Here is a 27,054-nt window from a genome sequence, read left to right on the forward strand (position 1 = left end):
CCCGACCACATCTCAGCTGTACCTTGCATGTACCTATTGTTCAAATACTTGTTAAATAAAGACAGAAAGACAGAAGGAAAGTATAGGGCACAGGACTAGGTAATGAAAGGCAGGGAGGGAGACATGGAAAGTGGCAAACAGAGCAAGTACATGGAATTGGGAACTGGGTAGATTAAGGAAAAGGACAATGACTCAAAAAATTGGAGAGTCCAGTCAAGTCAGGGGAATCAGGGCCTTGGATGGACAATGCCATGGTGCACTGGAGAACAGAGAAAAGCCACAGGCACTGATTGTCACAGCTGCATGTTGCCAGGCATCCAGGGCTTGGGCCAAGGGCTGCCAGAGCTGATGACTTCTCAAGAAAAGGTAAAGATCAGAATCGTTTGTGAAATCCTTTGCTCTTAAACTGTAGAAAAGTATTTCAAATTGAAGGAAAAGCAAATGCTCTGGAGTAAAACTAAGGCAATGTAGCTAGTTACAGTCTTGAACGGAAAAGGCAGTGGACTTTTAAGGTGCCTAGAATATTAGCAGGAGGTCTTCTGGAACTTAGTCAATGCTCACCATGCAAAATAACATGTAAATGAACGTGGTTCAGTCTTTGAGGTAATAGCAGATTGCTTGGGTCTCAGCTCTTTCATGTTTTGAGTGTATACAGATAGTGCTTACTTGAGTTTCCCTGTGGCTTTCCAAAGCAGTTGATTTGGGGTCTTCAAATGAGCACTCACTTCGGGAAACAAGGAGACAAGTAAAGAAGCAAGGAAGGCCTGTAATCCCAGTTACTTGGGAGGTGGCGATCAAGAGGATCAAGGTTCCAGGTGAGCCCAGGCAACAGCAAGACTCCATCTCAACAAACAAACACATGCCTCTAATCCCTGTAATCCCAGCTACATAGAAGGCAGAAGTAGGATTGTGGTCTGAGGTCAATACAAGCAAAACGTTCAAGACTCTATCTGAAACATAACTAAAGTTAAAAGGGCTGGAGGCATGGCTTAGGTGGTCGAGCATCTACCTAGCAAATGTGAGGCTCTGGGTTCAAACACCAGAACCACCAAAAAAGAAGCTGGAAAGGAAGACAGGTGATAAAGCCAACCAGGAAAGCTCATGCACAAAGGACTAAACAACCAGCAGGGTGGCTTTGGGAGTACCTGTGCAGAATTGCAAATTTAGGACAATGAGAAAGGAAGGGGTGACTTGGTCAGGCTTCAGGAGAAGAGGTAGAGTGGGGTAGGGGGACAGTGAAAATGTGAGAGTAAGTAGGATGAAGAATAAAACCCAGGGAATGGGAGCCTCCTAGCCCTATTGCCTCTTTGTCCAGTGAATTAGGTTTACATCATAAACACCCCACTGGCTCCTGGAGATACAGAACAGAGGTTCTTTCAGACTGAGGAGTGACCCTGCTCAAACAAGTAAAAGGCAGTCAGGTAAAGGGTCTGTGTGTCTCATGTCTGATGCTTGTTCATTGCATAATCTTGAAGAACTATCTCACTTTCTCAAAGCTTCAGTCTCTGGATCTATAAAATGGGGATAATAACCAAATCAATACAGTAGATGTATTATGAGATTAACTCAGAATATTTCAGCCCAGCGCCTGGTGCATAGTATGACAAATGACAGTAACTGTTACTTTCATCTAGAAGTCTCCAGAATAATGTAGAAGGGACATTGCTAATCTAAGGTGGGGAAGATGATTTTCTATCTCTTCCTTTTATGAATTTCCATAATTGCGCTATCATTTTAAATGGTGTGCCCAAATGTTGACAAGTACTTCTATGAGGTCTTTCACCACCTTCACTAGATGGCAAGGAGTAGGAAGGCAGGGAGCCTATCTGCAGTGCTTGCTTTGGCCTCCCTAACACCAAGCAGATAACAGGTACAAAGGATGTGATCCATTTAGATGTGAGGGTTCCAACACACTCAGATGTAGTACCTAGTCTCATGGTCCAGGTACTATAGTCCCTATTTTACAGATGAGATGACTGAGGCACAGAGAGGTAGAGTAGATTGCTCAAGTTCACCAGGCAGGTAAATTGTAGCTCCATGGATGGTCTGGGCTCCCATCCGTGGTGAATGGAATGTCAGCCGAATAAATAATTTGATGCATTATAAAGGTTCATTTAGGAGGAGACAGTTTAATTAAATAGATTGGTGAGTAGGCGTTTGCACGTAAACATGGAACAAAACCACACATGTGGTCATGTATGAAAGGAGAATGGAACCTTGAGAAGATCAAGTGTAGCAAAGTAAAAAAATAAACGAAATAACAAATGAACGAGTAAATGAGTGTGTGAGTATGAGAGAAAGAGAGTGAAAGCTCGAGTATGTGGAAGTCTTTTCCAGCTCTGTGTACCACGAAATAAGGAACTTGGACATTTTCCTACTGGTGACAAAGAGACATTAAAGAGGAAAAGGCAGGACCTGATCAGTTTCACTTTTCCACAATCAACACTCTGATTACAATAAGGGTAGATCCCAAGTGAGAAGATACCTGTGAATCTGTAAGCAGGACACCAGTCTGGATACTCTTGAAGCAAAGAGATGAGGACTCATGGAGGTAGACTAAGCCTTCTAAAGTTTCATAAAAACCCTATGCATGAACAGCAAGAAATATTTCCAATGATAACTTGGAGTAGTTTGCAAGAACTCATGAGAGTAAAATTTACCTTGTCTAGAACAGGGTTCCCTCTCTGGATGGAGTTTTGAGTTGCACAAGCCTGTCTAGGAGTCACTTTGCTTCTTGCCCTGAACTGGCCACGTAAACACAAACTCAAACAGGCACTAAACTCTTGGAACTTCTTTACTTTGGGAATTTAAACACAAGGAACCACTAGGTTTTGCAGTGGACGCCATACCAAAACATAAATCACACCAAATTTGTTTGAAATCTCATCTTTAGAAGGTTGTATGTTTTGACAAACCTTGCAGCAAATTTGGTCCCAGCTTTTAGATTTGTAATGAAACCTGAAACCAAGCATGCTGGCCTGCCTTGGGGTCCCCAAGCACAAGTTCCAAGCAGCCTCAGTGTAATACCTCTCCTAATCTCATCCTGGCAAGCAGCATTACTGTGTTGGGCTGCTGTGCTGGAAGTTTGGGGTGGAGTCTGCAAACAGTTCATGCAATTGTGGAAAAAGACTGATCAAGACAGCAATTTGGGGGCAATTTTGCAGCCTGAGCATTCTTCAGAGTTTAAATTGTAGAATTAGCAATACCTTATCCCCTGTTGGCTAGTGACTTGGAGATACCCCAAGCCATGATTGGGGCAGAAAGTTAATTAATCTGCTTATTAAAAGGAAGAAATGTCGCATTTGCATGCATTTGCATTCAGGTCTTGATTCTTCATGTTTTTGGTGGTCTTTGGCTTTCTTTCCTTACTGCCATTGACCTTGCTAGGTGTTAACTTAGTGCATTTAAATTTTCTGGGGCTGGGCTTTGTTTTAGGTGTCAAATGTCTGGTTATCATTGGTTCTGGCAGAATTTATTATTTTATAGATTCCCTAATTCTCTATAGGGATTTTTTTTTTCACTCCCATGAGCTGTTTGGGATTACTTGCAGTTGTCTTATACTGTAATTGGGAAAAATTTATACACTTGACAAATTTCAGAAAATGAAGACTTTGTTTCCATCAGAGGGGCATGTTATTTGGGATGATCCATTCAATTCTCTGCAATCTCCTACTTAGCTGAATTCTCCATGGTCATTCTTGTGGAAGTTTTCTCCTTTCCTTTTCGTATCTTATTGGGAGATCTGCTTTTGAATTTTTCCCCCCTAACTCCTAGGGAAAAGAAACCATTGCCTCATGGCTATATTTTAGAAGTTTCACCTTTAGGATGATTGTTTTTACCTGAAAATGCTCAGGTAACCTGAATCCAAGCCCCCTTAAACCTCCTTCTAAGGTCTTGAATAAAGTCTTGGGAGGTGAAGGAGGGGGTTGGGCAGAGGGGTGATTTGGAAGGTGAGTGGGTGGGTGGGGAATGCAAAGATACCTCCAGCTCTTGGAAGGACAGCTTCCAAAACTCTCCAGGCAGCTTAGAGCCTGAAAATCTTCTCAAGGGAGTGAATCACCAGCTGGAACTCTGGGGACCAAAGTGCCAGTGTTTCTGTATTTGGTAGTTATCACATTTCTGATACAACAGTGTGGCTGTCGGGTGAGTGGCTCGGGCAGTGGTTGAACCACCTCTATGCTAACAAGCTTAGCAATCAGGTCGTGAAGGGTCCTGGCTGGAGGAAGAAAAAAAAATTAAAAGCAAGCCTTAGACCTCTTGTCAGACTATGAGGAGAATTATATTTTTGAACTAGTCTACAGTGCGGACAGGAAATGACCTCTCCACAAACTGCTTCTTTAAAAACAAGCAGTAGTGCCTCCAGCTTCTCCCAGTCTCTTCTCCCTCTCTCCCTCCCTCTCCCATCTTCTCCCTCCTTCCCTCCCTCCCAACCTCCCTCCCTCCTCTCCTTTCTCTCCCTCTCTGAGCTCCTGCGCTCTCCCTCCTCTCCCGTGCTCCCTCCCTCCCTGCTTCCCTCCCTCCTCCCTCCTCCCGCTGCCTCTCCTCTCTCGCTATAGAGGGCTCCCACAGCACTTCCCAGCCAGTGTGTTCTGCCTGCCTGCCTGCCTCTGTGTGTGTGTGAGCGTGTGTGCGTCTACTTTGTACTGTGAAGAACACAGCCCATGTGCTCTGCATGGACGTTACTGATAGTCTGTTGAGCTTGATTTTCGACAAGCAGGCAAGATGTCCAGCACACCACATGACCCCTTCTATTCTTCTCCTTTCGGCCCATTTTATAGGAGACATACACCCTACATGGTACAGCCAGAGTACCGAATCTATGAGATGAACAAGAGACTGCAGTCTCGCACAGAGGTAAGTACTCCAACCTTGGCTGTGGGTTTGTGGATTTTTTCAAAACTGTGCCTGGGCTTTTCTTGGGGTTTCTGGCTCAATTCTATGGGAAGTGTCCCACTAGCTACTACCACGTAGGTAGAAATGAGCACCAGGATAAAGCCACTAGTTGGGACGCCGGTTTTTTAGAAACAGCAACTCTTGGGGCAGAGGACAGTTTCTGCTGGAATCTTGAAATAGACAACCCAGCACTTGGTCTGCCTGCTGGGTCTCCAGAAAGGCTTCTCCCCTAGAACTCTGGTGCTTGCAGGCTCTGAGATGTTCCTGTTTCTTGAGATAGAATTCCAAGGGATTTTGTGATCATTTGCATCTGGTAAAGTGCATGTATGTGTATATCTGTATATCTTTATAAATACCAGAGAAAGTCTGCTTCGACCTGTGTTTGCTTTTCAAACTCATCAAAATCCAGGTAAAGGGGGCAAAAGAGTAGCCCTGCATACTTTTCAGAACTAGCCCTGGAGAAACACACCGTTGTGCATTTGCATGTTAAATTCAGAAACCAGTTGCTTGGGGCAAGAGGATTCTCCACTTTCTCTTCTTGCAGATGGCTGTGCCTGAGGACTCTACCTTGGGACAGGAGTTGGCTGAGCATTCAAACCAGCTGTAGTTTTTGTACATTTGTGATCTGTGATCTTGTGCCTTAGAGAGAGAGAAAGAGAGAGGGGGAGAGAGAGAGAGAGAGAGAGAGAGAGAGAGAGAGAGAGAGAGAGAGAGAGAGAGAGAGAAACTCTGGGAGCAGAGAGACCAGGACTTTCAGAACTTTCTAAATGCAAAACTCCACACTCACCTCCTGCAATTTAAATATTTAATGTCACTTGACTTTTTCTTTAGCTGACTGGCAGAGCAGACTGTGGGGCAGTCCGTTTGCTTTAAGATGGGGCTTTGTAATGAAGTATTCTGAGTAGGAGTTTGTTATATAGGTGCACAAAAGTCACTTTAGGAAGTAGAAATCCCTGAACTGACTTTTCTCAGCAGTGTCCAAATACCCAGATGATTTATGCCAGAGAGCTTTTGGGGAATAGCTTGGTGGGTATTTAGAATGAAGATCGACTTTTAACTCTGGGAAGGGATTCCATTAAGTTTGTATTATAAAATAAAACACATTTGCTTAATTATCACGGGAGCCGTAGAGAATTCATGACGTTTGTTTAATGTATTTAATACGGCTGACTAACAAATGTGACCTGCTTTCTGATTGGCTAATTGCTGGACAAGGACTTGTGTCTTTCTAAAAGCTGGGTGTCTTTATCACTGCTATTTTCTTTATATGTTAACACAACCATAGATGTTCAATATTATTGCTGGCAGGTCTTTCTGGAAGCCATCAGCATCTATGGAAGTGAAGTGTAAACTTGTGTGCAGTAAACGTGTGTTGTCTCTGTGTTACTTTGTGTCTGTGCATTACAGTTTGTATGTTTCATTGAAATCTTTGCAACTGTGTGTTGAAATCTTAAATTCCTGCATAAGTGATCAGCCGACATAGCCTGCTTTCAGAATTGGTACCTTAGAGAATGTCTTGAAGTTCAGGCACACATTAATTACAAAACATTTCTGAAAGAAAATGTCTTGTAAAGTATGATTAGTTTTTCAAAAAGTGACCAGAGACCACTATGTCTCAGTTCTTGAACAGCAACTGAATTGACAAATAATCTGTGTCAGCTTGGATGTTAGAAAGTTTCTGAGGCTTCACAAATGGGTTTCCCCCCATTCTCCTGTGGAGAGGTCTGGGTGCCTGTGCGCCTGTGCTCAGTGCTGGGCAGCTGGGAGGAGGGAGACCTCTCCAGACTTCCCCACACTGGCCCTCACACAAACCTGCAGGATGCAGTCAGTTCTGCTTTTGTGACAAGACATTTAAAAAGGGTCCCATTAGTGGTATACTTTTCAAAAATGGCACAGGATCTTTTGTCAGAGCTAAGCTCAGGAACTCCCAACTTTTAAATTATGGGGTATGAGTTTGAAAGACTTTACTCTGAGTAGAAAAAACTTCATAGCTGAAGAACTGGGAAAGCTGGCTCCAATAAATTTTAGAGTTTTTAATTCTGTCTGTGCCAGTTAAAGCTCTATGAACGATTTTTGAGTGTGTTCTAGAACCAATCTTTGTACATTTCCCTCCTCATTAGATCTTTTTAACAATTATCAAAATAATGGCCCTGCTACTTCTTTTTTTTTCTTTGCCAAGCAACAAAAGCGGTTTTATAAACCCAAATCATAAATTTGGTTTCATTTCATATGAAAAAAGGAAGGAATCATATAATTGCTCCTAAGAAATTTAAAATATCAAATTAAGCATCAAATTTTGACTATGATGTGTATTTAGAGAAAAAATAACTTTACATGAAAAAATTACACTTTGGCTTTACCAATGATGACTATTTATGATAAAGCTGTTTTGAGCACTGGAATAGCATTGGCTATAGTAAAATGCAATGATACCCAGAAGAATTATCAGTTTGTTTACACAAATGATCAAACAGATTATTGAGTGATCACTTTTGGAATTTAACCAATGCATACAACCAATACAACCATTTGTGTGTTTCTCTCTCTCTCTCTCTCTCATACACACACACACACACACACACACACACTCACACACACACACACACACGTGTGCACGCACATACACCTGGGTGATACTTTCAACTCTCTAACTCTCCATTCCTCTTAAAAACGTGTGCTTGGCTAGAAAGAAATTACAGTAAATCGGTTTGTGTTGAAGAAATTACAATAAAGTTTGTAGAAATTTTCTAGAGACCTCTGTTTTTATGGAAGTAAATTAGTAAAAACCCATGATGTTTGACTTCAATGGCTGACCCCCCAGATCATTCCCTCATGGGCATTTCTTCCAATTAAATCAAATCAAAGTCCTGCAGACATCAGGCAGTGTGAGTTTGCAGAACACAGGATTGCAAGTTAATCCCATTTCTAAGTCTTCTGTCACTTACTAACTAGTGAGTGTGGGTCTTGATTTCCTCATTTACAAATTACCTTCCCTTTACTTCAGAAATTCAGACTGAGTTTTCCTTAGTACCACAAACATTATGACACAGAGTAAAGATCCACAGACACTAGCTTTGTTTTTGCCTATGAGATGTAACTCAAAATCACTAATGGTACTGAAATAATAGGTTTTTAGTGGATTTAAAGGTAGCACTGAGAGCTAGCAGTGTCTGCAACAAGTAGGAACTCAATTAATAGTTGTTGACTAGCCAGCCCAGAAACCCAATAGATAAAAGGTGAAAGTGGACTTGCATATCATGATGTCATTTAGATCCTTAATCTTTGTGGCCAGGTAAAGCAAGTGTCTTAGAGATTCCAGGATCTCACCTCCCTTGAAAGGAAGGTGAATGCATTAAAAAGCCAACAATGAAAACAAAAATATACTTTAAATGCTGCCGACTATTCTGAGAAATAAAATCTCTTTGCAACATAAGAATTTCATTGGATTTTGATAAATGGGTGGGTCCCCCCCCCACCAAATGAAATTAAGAGAAACTTTGAGCTTTGTGTCACTGTTGTTGTTCATAGGCAGCAGAAAAGGGTTACATTTCCTGTTGTGCGTGTTACTGTAAATTGACCTTATATCTTCCAAAATTCCTGTGTTTGAAAGGTTTCACTGTTCCAAATGTATTTTGGAAGAATACAACTGCACAATTAAATAGTTTCACATTGCCCACAGAGGACAGTCAGATAGGACATAAAGAGATTTTTCTGAAGATTTCAAGATTTGTTCATGAAAAGCTTCAATGAAAACAACAAATATATATATTTTTTATTTGCTGTGGTCTGCACTATGGGATGAAAATGTAAGTGTGATATCTGAAAAAAGATTGTAGTGACTTTCATTTTAAGCAAAGGATTTAAGTAATTTAATTATTATAGAATTTAAGAGAGTTCACCAAGTAGAGTTATAAAAACCTTTGTTTTTATGGATAAGTTTTCAACATTTTGTTTCTTCATTCAAATAACCAAAAAAAGTCCTCATTCAGATGAAGATTTTAAAAGTTCCTGTATTTTTTTATGTTGGCATCATGGTAATTTAAATAAAACACCAGGAGAGCATGAGTGCCCTTATGTATTTTTATTTCTTTTATTAATTTTACACATCCCATTCCAAAAGAGAAATCTATGATTACAACCGGAAGCAGTTCACACGAGGATTTTATTAGGATTACAGTGCTTAGTTTTACAGGATTTAATGCGAACATGCAAAATGTTTGAAGACCTTGAAATTCAAATCTGCTGCTTTTCACCCCTCCTCAGCTCAGCTCAAACTCCCTGGGGAGGGAGTGGGAGGGGAGGAGAGAGTCAGTCCTTTCTTCTTTCAGCTACATTTTTATATACTCAGTCACAGGGTTTCACATTGTAACATCATGTTTATTCATGGAATAGCTCCATATCACTGATGTTCAGATGGAAACTAGTTAAAATGAGATTGGGTTTTTTGGCTAAGTGGAAAAAAAGAAAACTGCTTTGTTGATAACTTGGGAGTTCCCCCCACCCTAGAAATTTAGAAAGAAAACTGTTGCTGGCATCCTGTGATATATACACGAATGATTTTCAGTGCTTTAAAAAAAGAGCTTTTTTTTTTAAAAAAAAAAAGTTTTTGAAGGGGCTTGGTGAGGGTTGGGGGAGGGGCTTGGTGGTGGTAAGGACGGCTATTTTGAAAATGTTAAATGAAACCAAAAGTGCACTTTTAAAAATGAGAAGTTCCAAAGTTCTTATTTTTCAGGCTCTCTACATGGCCTCAGAAAACAAATTTCAGGACTCTTGCTCTGATTTTATTTTCCTGAGGTCTTTTATTTTTTTATTTTTTTTTAACTATGGGAACTGTTTTTAATTAAAAATTGCTGCAAACTAACTATTTGAAGGAGGCCAAAAAGGGAAAAAAAAAAAATCTTTCAACCTCCATTCAACACAGATTCTTATCAGCTGAAAATCAATGCACATTTAAATTTCTCCCTTTTTGGTGTGTAAATTATGATGTAAGATTTAAACGCTGTGAATTTTTTGAACATTTAGGTTTTTGTTTGGGTTTCAGAAAGAAATTAATTTAAATTGTATGAGAGCAGGGCCATAAATCTCCTTTTATTATAATTGTTCACATTAATTCATTTTCCTCTAGGAACACAGAGCACCCCTTTCCTGAACAAGCATGCAAAACATAAAACAAACAACCACAAACATTCAACTTTATAAATGGCTAAGAACCAGACTAAAAACCTTATTTATATGGATTTGGTTGATGGGTCTCAAAACATAATTGTTCAAAATACAATGTCTTTTTAAGTATCAGAGTAGACAGCATTTAGAAAATTTTCAACTGGTGCCCACACAACTATCTACCTTTGTCATATTCTGACCATGACATTTGCTCTTTTTATTTTCTTTTACCTTTTTCATCTATTTGAGCCTAGATTTTTTTTCTTGTAATGCAAATTCTTACAGCATTCATTTGAATATAGGTAGCTCTTAATAGTTAAAATTCAGACACCCTTTTGAGAATTCCCATACTTCAGGCAACACAGAATTTGGAAACACGGAGACAATTAAGACATTTTCTGTTTTCTAGAAGCTTATGATCTGGTAATTAGAGAAAGACATACAAACTAACTCTCACATTGAAGTGCCATGACAGATAACTACATAGTGCATTATGGGTGTCAGTGTGTAGTGAAAGACATTTATTTACTTTTGTAAAAAGTAGTTGGATGGTAACAACAGTATCTATGGAGCATTCACTCTACTGGGCACAGTGTTGACTGCTTTTTGTGTGCCAGCTCATATAACCCTTGTGATCACTGCATGGTGAAATTCCAGGAGATAGAGCCAGGAATGGAAACTATACCCTCGTTATTGAAAATATTGCTAACTTTTGTTTTTTGTTTTTTTTTTTTTTGGTGGTATTGGGGTTTGAACTCAGGGCCCCATGTTTACCACACAGGCACTCTTCCACTTGAACTACATACACCTCGAGCCCTACCCTCGTTATTGAAAAAAGTAAATAACCTGAACTACACCCTATTAAAGAATATTTATTATGTCCACTTTATCTGAAGGATCCCTGGAATGGTAGAATAATGTACATTGTCATCAAAGTTTTATAGGTTTTTTTTTTTTTTCACTTAAAAATGTTTAGATTTCCATCCGGTGATTGAATCTTATTAGTCATGTCTGTGGAAGACTGAATTTGGATTGTTTTAAATAGTGGTGGGATGAGGAGAGAAATGATTCCATTTTTAGTGGTGTTATCTAGTTGGCAGCAATAACCAGTATAAGTATTAAGAGATTAAATTAGAATGAGAATTTGACGCAGCATTGGCTTCCTATTGCAAGTGATCAATTAGGAATCAGAGAGAAAACAAAGAGGGAAGAGAATTCCTCTAGTATGTTTTGGCTTCTTTACATTTGATCCACTTGGAAGAGGCAACCTGTGTGTCCACTGTCCTGTCTCTGCAGAAATTCTTTGTGGAAGAAGATGAAAGCTTCCCTTGTGCCCTTGCAGACCATCTGGGCTACCTGTGAGGCATGGTCTTTATAGTAGTTACCTGCCAAGGAATAGAGATCAGATTGTTGTCCTCATTTGGTCTACCCCAAAGCCTGAGATCCATGTGTTCCTATTCTCCTTAAAGAGATAAGGACACTGAGGCCTAGGGAGGTGAAGACTGTAAACTATCAGGCTAACACTGGGATTTGAATCTGCAGAACTGGACTTTCTAACTCCCCATCTCAGATTTCTTTCTTGGAGCATCCCGTATTGTTAGCTTCTGGTTCCCTACTCTGCTTTGATGGCCCTGGAGGCCACAGCCTGCCTTTACATCAGTTCCTAATTCCACCAACCTAATGTGAAGTTTTACCTTCCTATTAAAAAGAGAAGACTTAGCATTAAAGTCTTGGTATACCTCTGTGAAGAGCAGTCTTCTCTGTCCTGGTGACATTACAAACTCTCATCCTTTCTTTTTTGGATGGAGAAGCATTTGGGTTGCACTTCCTGCTCCCTCACTCCACTTTACAATCCATTGTCATGAGCAGCCCAGGTGATACTTTTGATGCATAAACCACATCTTATACTATCTGGCTTTCTTTCCAATCTAGGACAGACCTTAAAGTCCTCACTCTGGCTTTGAGGTCACATGAGCTGCTCCTTTCCATGGCTCCACCTATCTTCTGTGCCTCCAGGGATTGTTTTTGAATCCATCGACTTGTCCAGACACTCACATGTCAGGGCCTTTGCTCTTCATGGTGGAATGAGCAAATGACCTCCTCTACAATGACTCTCATAACTAACCAGAATTAAAATTTGGCAGGATGATAGTTTTTTTTAATTGATTGATATCTCAAAGAAAATAAGGACAATGAAAAAAATAAGTCACAGAACTTAGGTGGCTCTCTGTTGATCACCTTCAATGTTGCCTTCCCAGACAGGCCTTCCTCAATCCCCTCAACTAAAATAGCCCTCAGTCACTTTCTGTCACATGTCCTCTTTATTTGCTTCATAGGAATCATTGTGATCTGATATTGTCTTGTTTCTTGCTTATGTCCTAAGTGTTTGCTTGTCCTCCATAGAAGTCTGGTGAACACAGGGACTGGTTGTCTTGTCAGTTATCTTTTCCATTCCCTGTAGCACATGGATGAACGGAAAATATATTTGTCGAATAAAAGAAATTAAGTTTCTTTGGCAATGTCCACACTGACACTGGAATTTGCCCTGAAGTTTCCAATACTTGCAGCAGTTCCAGTTGCACATCCAAGACTCTGTGAGCCTAATAACCAGGGAGTGGTCATTGCCTTCAGAACACAAAGGCCTGACAAAGGAGAATGGCCTTTGTGAAGGATGTGTGGCTCCTGAAGGTTTTGCCTTCTGGGTAGTGCAACTCTGTTGGCAATTTCTTGACTTGTGATTAAAATTATACTGATTCTACAGGTGTTTTCTCATTTCATGTGTATGCATTTCTCTCTTGCTCTGGATCTACCTAAGGGAACACAGCCATGAACTATGATATGAATCATGCTGCATTTCCTGGAGCACTCTGCATCTGAAGAAAGAGCTTCCACAGCCATTAGGGCTGGTGGAGTGGCCCAAGTGGTAGAGTGCCTGCCTAGCAAGCATGAGGCTCTAAATTCAAACCCCAGTGCTACCGCAAAAACAAAAAAACCCCAAAACAGCCATTAATTAGCTTACTTGAAGTGATTTGCACAACAGAAAGTATGGAAGTTATCAGTGTTTGATGCTCTGGTCTGTAAGAACTTTGTGTTTCCTGACAATATGAGACAAAGAGGGAGGGAAGGAGGGAGGGAGGGAAGGAGAAAGAGAGAGAGAGAGATTGAGAGAAAGAGAGAGGTGCCAGTTAATCTGGGACATACTGTTTGTATATATGTGCAACTTCTGGTTAGGAGATCTTACATTTTTTCCCATCAGTTTTTTCTTTCCTTTGGAGTGAGGGAGAGACCTATTAATATGCAGCCTGAACCTCAATATGACTTACTATAAAATAAACTTGAGTCTAAATCCTCTCTCTACTTGCTGAGTGATCTCAGTGAAGTTTTCTTCTCAAACTGAGTTTTAAAATGTGAAAGACTAATGTACACAAAACAATGCTAAAGAATGGAAACTATAATGACCAAGATTCTCTATTCTTTCAGCAAATTAAAGTAATGAAAACTTTGCTCTTCATTCTAAAAGTATAGTTAGCAGTACTTTTCATGTGGCCTGAACTAGCGTACTAAATGTTTGTAATAACACATTCTGGGAACTATGTGATAATATACTAGGGGTTTTCACTGTTAGGTAGCAGTCAAGGCACAACAACCATATCCTGTCTTGTGGAAGAGTAATGTCTTTAGGTAGTAGCCATGATCTCTCCCAAATCCCAGCTCATGATTATCCCTTAGAGTACCTGGGCTAAGTATTAAGTGCTGACCAGTGTGTGGTATTGTGTGTAGTCCGTCATGTTGGGAAAAGCTGTGATTGGGGCTTGTACCATCTAAGAACTGGGTAGAGACAACAGAATAGTGAAATGCTCTCCCTCACTAGTGTCTTTGCAGGGCTATCTAAACAGGGGCCCCAGGAGAGGGCTGGGGAGCGCACCCCTGCTGGCCTTGGCTGGCCATTTCTTCCACAGGGGTGCACTGCTCAATTTGCTGCCAGCACAGGCTTCTATAAAGGAGCTGGGTCAGCACTGGGCAGAAGCCTCAAGCACCATGTGCGTGTCTGGACTGATAACAGCCCTCCCATTGATCCACTGTGACACCTTGTGGCTTAGTCCTTAACTCAGTGGAAATGCACACACAGTGGTTCCAGGAAGTACAGAGCAGTACCACCTGGTATCTTTCTGGTCAGTGGAATCAGATTCATGGATAGTGATGTCACCTGACTTTGCTTTTCTTTTAGATGAAACACTTGCTGATTTGTCCCACTCATTTCAGAGTCAAGTCTCCTTAACTTTTCTATTGAGTTCTTTACACAGTATATACCTTCTGATACTTCATTTCCTTGACTGTGCACGTAAGATTTTTATTTAGAGTTTTGCATTTATCAAAATCTTGCATAGTTTAAACAAACATTAAATAATTTGCAGGTTTCTACTCTCTCTCCCTCCCTTTTCCTCTCTCTCTCTCTCTCTCCCTCCTCTCTTCAGAGGTGTAGTGCTTGTTAAATTTTGCTTCCAATGTAGGTCACTTCTTAGCACTCATGATTTTGTCTTGTTACTGAAAATCTGTGTAGACAAGCAAAACCTAAACCAATAAACAAGGTAAACCATTTGGCAATACATTCAAAAAAGCAACCCTTCTTATGCCTTATCATTTTAACCATGATTAACCTGCAGTTGGCTGAAATTTCTCTCTTGAAATTGAAATTGAGCAGTCGGTGCATATTGCCTGCCTTGAAAAGTTCCAATTTGGGAGACCCTACCATTCCCAAGTCAGCTGAATCCTAGAATTTCAGGACTGGATCAGACACAAGACGTCATCTGACTCAAGCCCCTGTTTCCAAAGTACAGAATCCAGATCCAATTTAAAATGCCTACTCTTTTGTCTTTAAAAACACCATACATTATTAATGTGGAGTATTTGTAAAGTACAATGGTGAGATAGTAAATAAAAATTGTCTTTAACATAATCACACAAAAAATTGCTGCTAACATTTTATCAAATAAATTTAATGCACACATACATATCCATAGACCTAGACATATGTATAAACCTTACCTACTCAGAAGCATATTGACCATCCTTTTGTATCCAGCTCTTTAACTAAAATCATCAGCATTGCACCTTGACCTTAAATTTTCTTAAAATGTAATTCCAGTTGCTTAAACTATTAGCATGTTTATTTAGTTGATATATATATAATATGTATAAACATATATAATTCAAACAAACATTATACCATTTGCAGATTTCTTTTCTCTCTCTATATATAAATATACACCCACACACACATATATATATATAAATTATTATCATAATTTGTACTCAGAGTTCAATATTCTTAATAATCAGTCTTCTCCCCCAGTAAGGTGGAGAAGTGACGTTAAAAAGGGGTTAGCCATTGCGACTGTAACAATCACCATTGCTACTTAGTCAGAAATCTTGAATCCAGGGCTCTCTCACCTTTGAAGATTGACTTCCCTCTCATATTTGGGGGCAGAACCTTCTTTTCTCTGCTTATCTTTCTTTTGTAGTGTTTCTGACTAAAGATACAGGGAACCTTGCACAGGGGCTGTAAATCAAAAGATTTTTGCACAATTCCTAAGAGGGAATTGCAAAGAAGAGGGAACTTGAATTAATGTTAAGAGTCAGTGTTGATCTGGAACAGTGTTCATCTAGATCCAGCGGGTCAGGATACAGCAAGTGAATTTATGACAGCATTTGAAGGACATCTCTGATTCAAGGAGAAAAGGGGGGCCTGGAGAAATGGGCTGTGTCACGAGTTGTATGTTCTGCTATTTTCCTCACCCGATTGAAGGAACCCTTGGGGTCCCTTCAATCTATCTTATTCATGCTCCTGTCAATTTCATGACAGGAATATTGTCTGTGACACCACCATTTTGTAATTATTTGATACTGTCTTCGACACCACCATTTTGTAATTAGTTTCTGAGTTATCACTGTTTTTGTAAGGGTAACATGCATTTTTCAAATAAGCCTCATTCACATGTGCTTCTATTACAACTAAACAGTGTGCAATAAGATTGCGTTCCATCAGCATTTGCATTAAATACTTGATTTCTGAAGTTAAGTTTATTTTTTTATTTACCGGTTGCGTGGCCTTGGGTAAGTTCGCTGACCCCTCTGTGCCTGAGTTGCCCTTATGGGTAATAAGGGAGTGATGACAGTGAAGATTGAGTGAGGCAATTTTTATAAAGTGCTTAGCACAGTTCCTGCATCTTAGAAATGCTAACTGTTAGTGTCATGGCTTATTTGCTTCATGAATATTGAGTACCTCCCATGTAGCATTCGTGGTCTAGAGATGGAGAAGATAGCATTCCTGTCTTAAAGGAGCTTAGTGAGGACTCAGGATTCATGGAGAAGAAAATTCTTGACAGATGAGTGAGAATTTGCTTAATTCTGCAAGCGTGGTGGGAAGGGTGTTTTAAACAGAAGGAACAGCAAATGTAAAAAAAATTTAGCCGCGAAAATTGGTGTTATATTTGAAGAAGGGTGAGGGCTTAGGCATGGCTGGGGCTCAGGGTGTACCTGTGAGTGTGCTCGTGTGTGGTGGGGTGGGGTTGGTGACACTGTATACAGTAAACACATCTGTCCAGGAAGTGGAAGTCAGAGTGTGGAGGTGTTGGTGCACCCAGCCAGGGCTGTTGCTGTCTTTACCCCTCAGAGACTGTAGATTGGGCCATAGCAGGGTGAGTAACAGAACCGTGGCACAATTATTTAACGTTTCTGTGCCTTGGATTCCTCCTCTGAAAAACGGGACAGCAGTAGTCTCTACTTCCTGGGACTGATTTAGGGACTTGTATGAGACAAGACCTTTAAGTTCTAGACCAACAGTCAGTGCATGGTAAAAGTCCACTCAGCTTTGGCTTTGCTATTGAGCAAAGGGAAATCACGAAGGCGGTTTTGGCCCTGGAATGAAAGGATTTGTCTGCCAGACCTCAAGATCCCTCCGGCTCCTCCATGGAGGAAGGACTGACGTCTGTCTTGGAGCACGTTTGCTGTGAGGAAGGAATCAGCGGATAGGGCAATGCATAAAAGAAAAATCATGCACACTTACTGGCTGACTGAGCTATTTTTAGTCTCATATGTCTGAGGCAAAGGATGGATCTTCATGGCATTTTTCTTTTAAGATGCGAAATTACCGTAAACCAAGATTATGTAACTTGCCAATGACACTTGGACACTGAGGTCCAAGCTGTGGGCCACAAAACTTTCAGCAGCTATTTTGGAGAACAGATGACAGGGTCTTCAGTCCTGAGCTTTCTTCCTGCCTCAACAGGATTGGGATCTGTGTGGAAAACCAGAAGCGAAGAGCTATAGCTTCTGGGAAATCTTCCTCTCCCTCAGCTGGCAGCCAGCCTGTCCCAAGGACCCCACAGTACATTGGCGGTGAATCAAAGGGAAATATGAGACCCAGTTTCCAACTTGGTTAAATGAGACAACAATATATCCACATCCAAAGAACATTCTGGGTGCTGAGTGGGGCAGTGCAGGTAGATTGTCAGATTGAGGGTTGGTATCAGGTGAAGTCTGTTTCCTTCCTCACATGGCACTTCACGCCCCATCGTAGGCCTTGGCCTTTTGTTCATTTCATGGGTGTTTGTCTTGAATCCTTCTGGTACCTTCCTCTCTCTCTAAACGTAATACTATGGCCTTGGCGAAGTCTTTCACTTTCCTGAACCTGTTTCCTCTTCTGACTTCCCTGGATTACATTAGATATGAACTCCAAGGCTCTTTCTTTTGCCTTGGGGCTGATGGTTGTAATGAGGTAGACTATTTGTTTCTGTTTCCAATCTGCCACATTAAACATAAAACTCAAAGTCCGTAATGTGTTTTTGACTGTGTCTGAGTCGATCTTGCTGAGTCACGGGGTCTTGCTTTGCTACACAAGCTGTCTGGAACTGGAGGGCCACTTTTTTGCCTGTGAATGCTGTGTGCCCTATTGTCTTAGAACCGGCACACAGAGGAAGGCCCTGGATTGTTTGTTCCTGCTATCCTAAGAGTAGCTCACATGCAAATGCAGGATGTACTAAAATTACAGAGCTCAGGGGGGGGCCCTGGACCATCAGATTTTTTTTTTTTGAGAGGTTAAAATTAATCTGAACCAAGACTAGAAAATAAGCTTAAGGTGTTAGGTTATTTTGAAAAGACTGTTAATGCCTGTTGGCTAAGTGCATTAAACTGCTTTGAAACGATCACTTGTGTGTATTTTAAAAACTGCTTGCTGGGATGGTGATTTAAACCTATTTTTTTCTGGACTCAAAACTTTGCATTTGTTGAAAAAAATACTGTATTTGAAACAAGTAAACATTAAAATGTAATTTATTATATTTCCAGGCATTTGTCTGAAAAGAAAATATGTCAAGACATTTATAGTTTGAAAGTGAAATCTCTGCCTCAATTCACTCCATTGTATTTGCAAGGAGCTCAGCCCTATGTAATATTACCTGCTCTCTGGAGACCTCCTTGAAGGGACACCAGATGCTCTGGGTATAATGAGAGGATGGGGGAGGTGGAGAGAGAGTGCATGGGGAATGGTTTCTAGTCCTAATTCTATATTTCCTGTGATTTTTTTTTTTTTTTTTTAAGGCAGGGGAAAAGCGAGAAGAAAGAGCTCTGCTGTTAGTTTTATTATGGCTGTGATTTTAAAACCATTTAAGAAGTAGCATTCACAGTGGACCCTGTGGTGTCCCGGATGGAATTGCATTGACTCATTCATTCTTCCACAGCGTACAGTTTCCTTTATTACACGCTCAGTGATGGAGGCTGGCAAGAAAGGCCTGCCCTCAGGATGCTCGCAGCCTAATAGGGGAGGCAGTTGGCTAAGCCTCTGGTGATGAAGAAGGGGTGACAAGTGTTGTGATTGCTAAGAGCTGCCTGTTGAGAGCAGTGGGGATAGGAGTTACCTCGCCAGGACTGGAGTATTGAGATGCCTTCTTTTGCTCTCTCTCTCGCTCTCTCTTTCACACACACACACACACACACACGCACACACACACACACGCTCACAGTCACTCTAAATTCCTTGTGTTACAGCATAAACTGTGACCCAAATATTCATAGATTTAAACTTCTTGATGATGGTGCGTATCTGTTGATCTCTAGAGAAAGGCAAGTGATGGCTGCAGCCGGGCCCCTTAACCCACTGTAATCTAAACCTTGGATGAGAGAGAAAAGAAAAACACAGCTCCTCTAAGTCCATTTAAAAGCCAAGATGTGGCAAAATTTATCTTCTTTTTTTCTGAGCCATGAGAAATTGTCTGAGGATAGGTAGAAAATTTAATCCTTAATAATGCTTTGAACATAGCAATTTTGTGAAATTTCTGGCTTGTTACACTGTGAACCTTAACAACAACAAAAAAATTTAATCCCAAATCTCTTTCCTCTAACTATGGTACATAGCTAAACTACACTGTCAGAATTTTTTTTTTTTTTGGTAGTACTTGGGTTTGAACTCAGGGTTTTGCTTGCTAGGTGTCTTACCTCCAGTCCTGCACTGTCTGAATTTTAAGAAGAAATAGCTATTCCAAAGCCTTGGATAGTTAGGAGTCCATAAAACTGAAGGTAGGAGACTGATGAGAAAAGGTAGAACTTCAAATTTCAAGAGCAGGAACAATTGTGAACATTTATTGAGTTGCTGCATGCTCCCCACACCCAAGCTCCATTACTTTATTGTTTTAATCAAGCCACTCACCTCTGGGGAAGGAGTGGGTAGCCTCCATTTTTCAAATGAGAACGCTGAGGCTGAGGGAGGTTCAGTCACTAGCCCAGGGTTTTACAGCAAGGCAGAAGCATCCTGTGGCTTGAACTGGGTGTGCCAAGTTTAGAGCAGAACCTCACTGCTCAACTCTATGACTCTCTAGATAGTGCCCCGCTTTACAGATGAGGAAACTGAGGTCTATGGAAGTCCTGGGCTTCTTAGAGGCCCTCATAGTCTGCTATGGACTCAGCCTGGGTATACTGAGAGTCCATAGTGAGGGTTACACCCTCATGCACTGCTTGAGCTCAGGGACCATTCCTGCATCAGCAACACAGAATCCAGAAGCAAGGGCAGTAAAAGTCATCTAGAATATTCTTGAATGAATGAAGAATATGAGAGGAGTAGCAGGCTCTGAAGTTTAAACAGTGGGAACAACAATGAACTCTAAATCTCACAAAGACAAGCTCAATGTCTGTCTTCCATGCAGAGCAGCAATAAGACATCTATGTGAAATAGATGAAGGTCTCCCTTTGAGTGACCCTGCAGCCCTTCTGTGCACAAGAAGAACTTGCTGGTCTCCTGATCTTCTTAATCAACTCTGACCCCCTCAGGGCTTGGAAAAGTGCTCTGAATATCCTTTCCTCTCCTTGGCTAGTTGCTTTTTTTTGCAGTACCCAAACTGCCCACTGATACAAGAAGATTTGTTTTCATTTACTTTAGTCACTCCAAGTGTGGCACAGGACCTGAAATATAGTTGATGCTCACTAAATATTGATTGAACACGTGAAGAATTTTAAGGGTGTGTTAATTGTCTTCTATCATTAGAACACCATGCATATAGAAGTGACATTAGGTCTTGTCATGGAGAAGATTGGAAATGATTCTATAAGGGATGACAGGACTTGGATTTATTAGAGGAAAAGAAGGACATGCTGGACAGAAGAAACAGAGGCCTAAGAGTGCTACAGAGCACTCAGGTCTTAGGCAGGATTAGCGGGGTGGCTTGTCACAAGGGAAGAGAGAACTGGAAGCAGGTACCACCACCACTGTTTTTCATACTTGGACATACTTGTCAATCAGCTTTCCATCATTACTATGAAATACCTGAGGTTGTAAGAGTAAAGTTTATTTTGACCCCCAGTTTCACAGGTTCCAGTCTATGGTCAGCAGGATGCAGACCTGGGGAAAAGCTGCTTGACACAATAGTGAAGAGCACATGGTACAGCCAACTGCTCACCTCCTGGTTAGAAATCAGAGGAAAAGGAAGGGACTGGGGTCTCACAATTCCCTTTAAGGGCACCCTCCTCCCCCAGCCCTGTGTGACCTAATGGTCTTTCACTAGGCTCACTTCCTATAGGTCCTGCCACTTCTCAGCAGGGCCACCTTAGGACCAAGTCTGCCATATGGTCCTTTGACAGACATTCAGCCCCCAGACTATAGCAGGCACCATACACATGGAATGCAGTGAAAATAGAATTCATGGTGTTGGTAAATTGGCTTCATGTTTGCTAGGGAGATATTCTTCTCTTTCTTCTTTACCCCCTCTGCATTATCAACACTTTCCTGAGAATCAGAACAAAAAATATACATCCAAGAAGAGAGTTTTCATTAGGTATAGGCTCACATTAGAGAGACTGAGAAATCTCAGAACCTGTCACCTCCAAGCTGAAGATCCAAGAAAAACAGTGCTGTAGTTGGCTCAAAAGCCAGTGAGATGATGGTGCAGAGTGCTGTCTGCTCGGTAGGTCTGAAAATCCCACTCTTTGTCTCCCTCTTTTCCCCCACCTCAGCTCAGACAGTCAGGCAGTTAATCCAATCTCCTCCTCTTTTGGAGGTTAGGCCTTCCATGGATTGGTTGATGACCACCCCTAATGGGGAGGGTCATCTGCCTTACTCCACCAATCATGTGCTGATCATGGAGAATACACCCTCCCAGGTTTAGCCAGACACCTGTCTTCCCCTGGCCAATCAAGTTGACACTTGAAATTACCCATCCTATCCTTTCCTGCCAAAATACTGCCTTCTCATCAGGCACCAGTGGCTCAAGCCTGTAGTTCAAGATACTTCGGAGACTGAGATTGGGAAGATCTCCATTGTAGGCCAGCATGGGCAAAAAAAAGTTCACAAGACCCCATCTTAATGGGGAAAGAAATGGCACTGTAGTGCACAACTGTCACCCGGTGATGGAGGGAGGCATGAAATATAAGGGTAATGGTCCGGGTGAGCATGGAGAAGAAAAGCAAGACCTTCTCTCCAAAATAACTGGAGCAAAAAGGAATGGAGGTGTGACTTAAGTTGTAGAGTGCCTGCCTAGCAAGCACAGAGCTATGAGTCCAAACCCCAGTACCATAAAAGAAAAAAAAAATCCTGCCTTCTTCATAGAGGCTGGTGTCGGAGGTCCTGGAATGTTTGGTTGAGGAGTTTGAACTTGACTTTATAGCAATATGGAACCACTATATGTTCTTGAACAGATCCATTGAAATCTCATTCATGGTCCCTCACGTGGTCCATTTACACTGAGCATGGCCAGGCAGTTAGCATACAATGGTCTGTAAAAACAGAAATGAGCCTTTCTTATATAAAACTAACAACCAAGTAAGAGAGATGGAAAGCAACTAAACAGTCATAGCATACTTATAATGGATAAGATACACACCACGTAACACAGTGGGATATATAGACTGTAGGAATCAAGCATGTTGCTACATTGGTGAGAATAGTAGTCAGGGAAAGCTTTTTATTTTCATTTTTTTTAAGGCAGTGAAGTTTTAACTAGAAAAGTAGGACACAAGATGCCAAGATGAACTTCCAGAAGAGGACTGACAAAGGTCCTGTGCTAGGAAAGGGCCAGTTTTCGACATTCTAGACAGCAAAGAGAAGTAAAATGAATTTAAGGTTGGGGCCGGATCATGTTTGACTGGGAATCAACCATACTGAGGGTTTGGCTCTCTTTTCTTTACCTTTTTTTATTCCTAAGAGCAATGGGAAGTGTGCTGCTCTTGCTGAAGGTTTAAAAGAGGGTACACAATTGGAATAGCATTTTAAAAACCTCTCAGCTGCTAAGTGGAGAACAGAAAGGTTTAAGAGCAGATACAGGAAGACAAGTTAAAGAGGGATATTGCAGACTTCCAGGTAAAAGATGACAATGAACTTTATGGGCAATGGTTTGCTGTGGAGGGAGTTGAGTAGGAACAGGCTCCTTCGAATTCTGGCATTACTGGAAGAAGATGGTGGGAACTCTTCTCAGGCTTCATCGCCATTTGTTCTTGCTAACAGCATGTGCCTGTGTGTGTAAACCCCACGTCAGCATGTGCTTTAATGATGCTCACTGTACCTGCTTCCCAGAATCCTCTTGAAATTGCTGTAAGAACACACTTTCAATGTCTATCAACTCCGTGCATATCCCAGACAGCTTCTCTGCCTCCCCTGAGCTGTGCTATTCCCCATCTCTGCCTTTCTTTGCTTCTGATTAGCATCTTCACATTTTTGTTACTTACCAGCTGGATCAACATCCTAAGATAAAGTGTTCATTCTCATTCTCTTCCTCATTTTTGAGTCTCATTATTTCTCTGTTTCTCCTTGGTTATTAGTGGTCCTGTTTTCAAGTGCCTCTTGTCTTTGAAAAGCTCTTGTGACTCTCTTATGCCCATTGCTGTTTTGTTGGCCTATCTTCCTTTTCCCTGTAAGCTTTAAGTGTGGCATTAGAGCTTTCATCCTCTTTCCTCTTCTTGAGGGACAACTGTAGACACTTTACATGTTACTAAGCAGTATCTGACACAGAAGAGAGGCTCAATAAATACTGGTTAAGTTTGTTTCTTTATTGAGTGTGGAGACATTCCTGGCCTCATTTAAAATGCTTCTTGAGCTTGCTTTCTCTCTCCTCCCCTCTCCCCTTTCCACCCTTCCTTTCCCTCCCTTCCTCTCTCCTCTTCTCTGCTGTCATCCCTCCCCCTTCTCTCCCCCTCTCTCTCTCATATAGGGGTACCTGCTATCTGAATCTAGGTTTCCCCCCCCGCAGCGTCTCACAAGAAAGATCATTTATGTCTCTGTGAATCTATGATAGCGACTTAAATTGCCACCTATTCCTGTGAGAATATCTCACAATTACTTGGTCTACTAAACTCTCACTGATACATTTACTTTCCAATAGGTTGTTAGATGACTTTAGATGATTTGCATAATGGGTCTCAGTTTCTCTATCTGTTAAATGGCAATAATCAGATAATGAAAACATTTAAAGATATTAGGAAAGCAGGCATTTATCCCGTATGCAGGAACTGTACTTGATTTTAAAGATGAAAAGACAGCAAACAGGGAATGGGCAGGGAAAAGAGGATGATTTGTGTTATGAGAATAACTAATGCAAGCTCCTGTTGAAAGTCAAAGGAGTGCCCTGGTTTGGAAGTAGTCTCCAAAGTGAGATCGTTCTCTTTCTTCATGCAACATCTGGTCTTTTTCTCTCTCCAGGTTAATGTTAAAGATGAAAGGGGGCAACAGATTTAAATGTGTTTTGAGATAATAAAAGCACCATATAAATTCCACATTGAGAAATTATCACTGAGTTAAGAGGCTTATGCAATGGGTGGGACATTTGGTGAATGAAAGGAGATTTTTGAGGGTCAATCGAAATAGTTCTGAAAAGGGTCTGTTGTTTGCTGATGACTGTTAATTTGGAGCAGTTTAATGTGTTTCCCCTTAGTGTACTAGAGATTTGTGATGGAATTAGCTATGCAAATTGAATCCTTAAAAAAAAACCTCCACAAACCTGTATGTTATATTTATAAACTTTACATTGTACCAAAGTCAGCAAATGTCACAGAATTAAAATCAGTAAATGCAAAAGTGAAGGTTTCCATAGCAACGGTAACTAGCCCATATTGCAAGTAAAATGGAATGTACATTAGGATTTACATTTAATCATCTATTAGTAGGAAAAAAAATCCTATATGGAACAGGTGCAATATGGATTCGTTAGGGTGACCATGGCAACTCTTTATCTTTTAAACTTTATGTTTTATCTGCTATAACTTATGTGTATCAAATTTTGACTTCTTTAAGGAAAATGAGTAGGAAAATTAGTCAGTGTTAGGACAGTGGTGGGTACCTGTAGATCTGAATGCAGCAGAACATTGCTGTTGCATAAATTATCAATCAACTCAATAGATGTTTCAGGGAAATAGACCTAGAATACTAAATGTTTATGAAATTGTTGCACATAGGGTACTTATGAACAATTTCTGTCATTGTCAGTTTATCCAAACCTTCAGTGCCTCCAAAACATGGTAATGCAAGATGATTTGGGGACTTTGAGTTGGTGTGGAAAGCCGATTGGGGTGGGATTGGACCATAGTGGGTCATAGCTTCAGTCCACCATTCTTTGCATCTGGCCTCCCTTGATGAGTGTTAGTTTCTTACTACTATGTATCCCTTGCTTTTTACTGCAAGTTCTAGGAATCTACTGTGGGCTGGGTTCTTAGAATCAAATAAGAGTATAGGGAGGAAGAAGAGAAGACTGTGTCGTGCTCATAGACTCTAAAACTCTATGTGAATGATGGCAGGATGCTTGTGTATCCTATCACAAGGCAAGCATCACCCCCAAAAGTTAGAATCTGCCTTTAACATGTCACGCCTGGAAAGGCCTGTCCATGACTGACTGCTTGCTCTGCAGACCCACAAAACCCTCTGGTAGAGGTTCTGAATCATCCTCAAGAATATGGTTCAGCCTCGTCCACATCATTCTGTATCACACAACCTAGACACAGGTTCTGCTAGTAGACAAAATTTTCTTTTACAAAATTGGAAGAAATTCTGATAATGACTAAACACATGATTTATTCCAAAATGCAGATGTATTTTTAAAATTTTAAGTGAAACCCATTAAGATTGTTTCTTTATAAACGTTAATATTCTTTAGCATTCGTTGGCTTTGCTCTAACTGCTCTGAATCAGAAGGTTGTCAGTAAGTCATACCATCTGCTTTTTATCAAATAACCATGGTAATTAAAAGCTATTCTTAAATCAGTTAATTATTCTTGTATAGCTTTAGGAATTAGAATGAAGTTATGTGGTCACCACTCAGATCAGAATTCTGCCATCCAGACTAGAAGCTCCATCCTAATCACAACCCCCTTCATTGTACTGTATTTAGTGGTGTTTTTGGATGTAACCCTCTTATGTTTCCTACACCTCTTTCAGCTGTTGGTCTCAGCTTGACCTCCCTCTCTTTCCAATGAATACTTGTTAGCTATTTTTCACTCACTTCTTTTCTGGTCCATTTGACATCCCATAGCTTCCTCTGCTTTTTCCTGCCTAGACTGATAACATGTATGTCAGATGGCAGTGGCGTTCTATCTCACAGTCTTGTATTTTGAGGTTCGTGTCATGTTTTCTTACCACATAAAATTTTTGTTTTATACTCATTGAAAGAACCAAATTTTAGACAAATTTTTATTAAATGTCACTCTTACACATACATAAACATAGATGTCAATGAAAGAAATTGGTTAAGTATTCTTAAAGCTTACTTATGCAGAATTGCTTTTTAACTCATAGTTGTCCACAGTTTTCCACTCAGTATAACCGTCACACTATTGCAAGCATTGGTGAGATAGCACATTTCCAATAACCATTAAAAAGCCACAGATGATTCTGGGCTCTGAGCTTGCTTTGCATTATGCAGAGCTTGCTTAATTTTCAGTTCCATTTTCAGGAATGTAACTCATCTTGTTGGATGCACACTCTCCCTGACTCCTAACCTCAACTGTTTGATTCTGAGAAGCTTCTGAGTGATCCATGTCTGCCTCTCATTTTCTTCCAAGCCATTCACACCCAGCCTGCAAATTATGATGCTTCTGATTTAACATTTGCATATGCATAATGACAGTGATGGCTTGACAGAGAAGGTAAATCAAAATCTGATTGTAAGACATGCACTGAGATGCTGGATTGATATGTAGAAAGCGTGCATCTTGGAATTAGTGAAATTATATATATAGGCATAGATATTTGGGATTTTACTGTCCTTATTTGTCTTATAACATTTTTTCTCACCTAAAATATATTCTGGCATTTTCTTCGTTATATAGGATATAAAACTGGACCTTAAAATCTGCTCATTTGCCAGCCTATGTATTACTGTGATCCATATTATTAATGGATTTTGGTCTTGTTATCTAATTCTGTTGTAGATATTTTCCATAAGATTCTGTCTGGTTTATGTAGGGAGGTGGAGACATTTTAAGAGGATTCTGTCATTGTTTGTTATAGATCTAAATGTCTGTTAAGAAGTG

General features: G+C 40.6%; 1 protein-coding gene across 12 annotated transcripts in view; it reads left to right on the plus strand.

Moving 5' to 3' along the window:
* Positions 1 to 4,388: 4,388 nt before the first annotated feature.
* Ldb2 (LIM domain binding 2) overlaps positions 4,389 to 27,054 on the plus strand; it is a 346,704-nt gene continuing 324,038 nt past the window's right edge. For 4 of the 12 annotated variants that reach the window (XM_074042557.1, XM_074042556.1, XM_074042563.1 and 1 more), the window contains exon 1: positions 4,395 to 4,854. In XM_074042557.1, coding sequence (XP_073898658.1) covers positions 4,723 to 4,854 — 132 coding nt within the window. In that variant the 5' untranslated portion in view covers positions 4,395 to 4,722. Of the gene's footprint in view, positions 4,855 to 27,054 lie in introns of all 12 variants that reach the window. The other 8 variants (XM_074042558.1, XM_074042562.1, XM_074042559.1 and 5 more) reach the window with 5 other exon arrangements.

The sequence above is a fragment of the Castor canadensis genome, chromosome 9 (genome assembly GCF_047511655.1).
Source record: "Castor canadensis chromosome 9, mCasCan1.hap1v2, whole genome shotgun sequence".
NCBI lineage: Eukaryota > Metazoa > Chordata > Mammalia > Rodentia > Castoridae > Castor > Castor canadensis.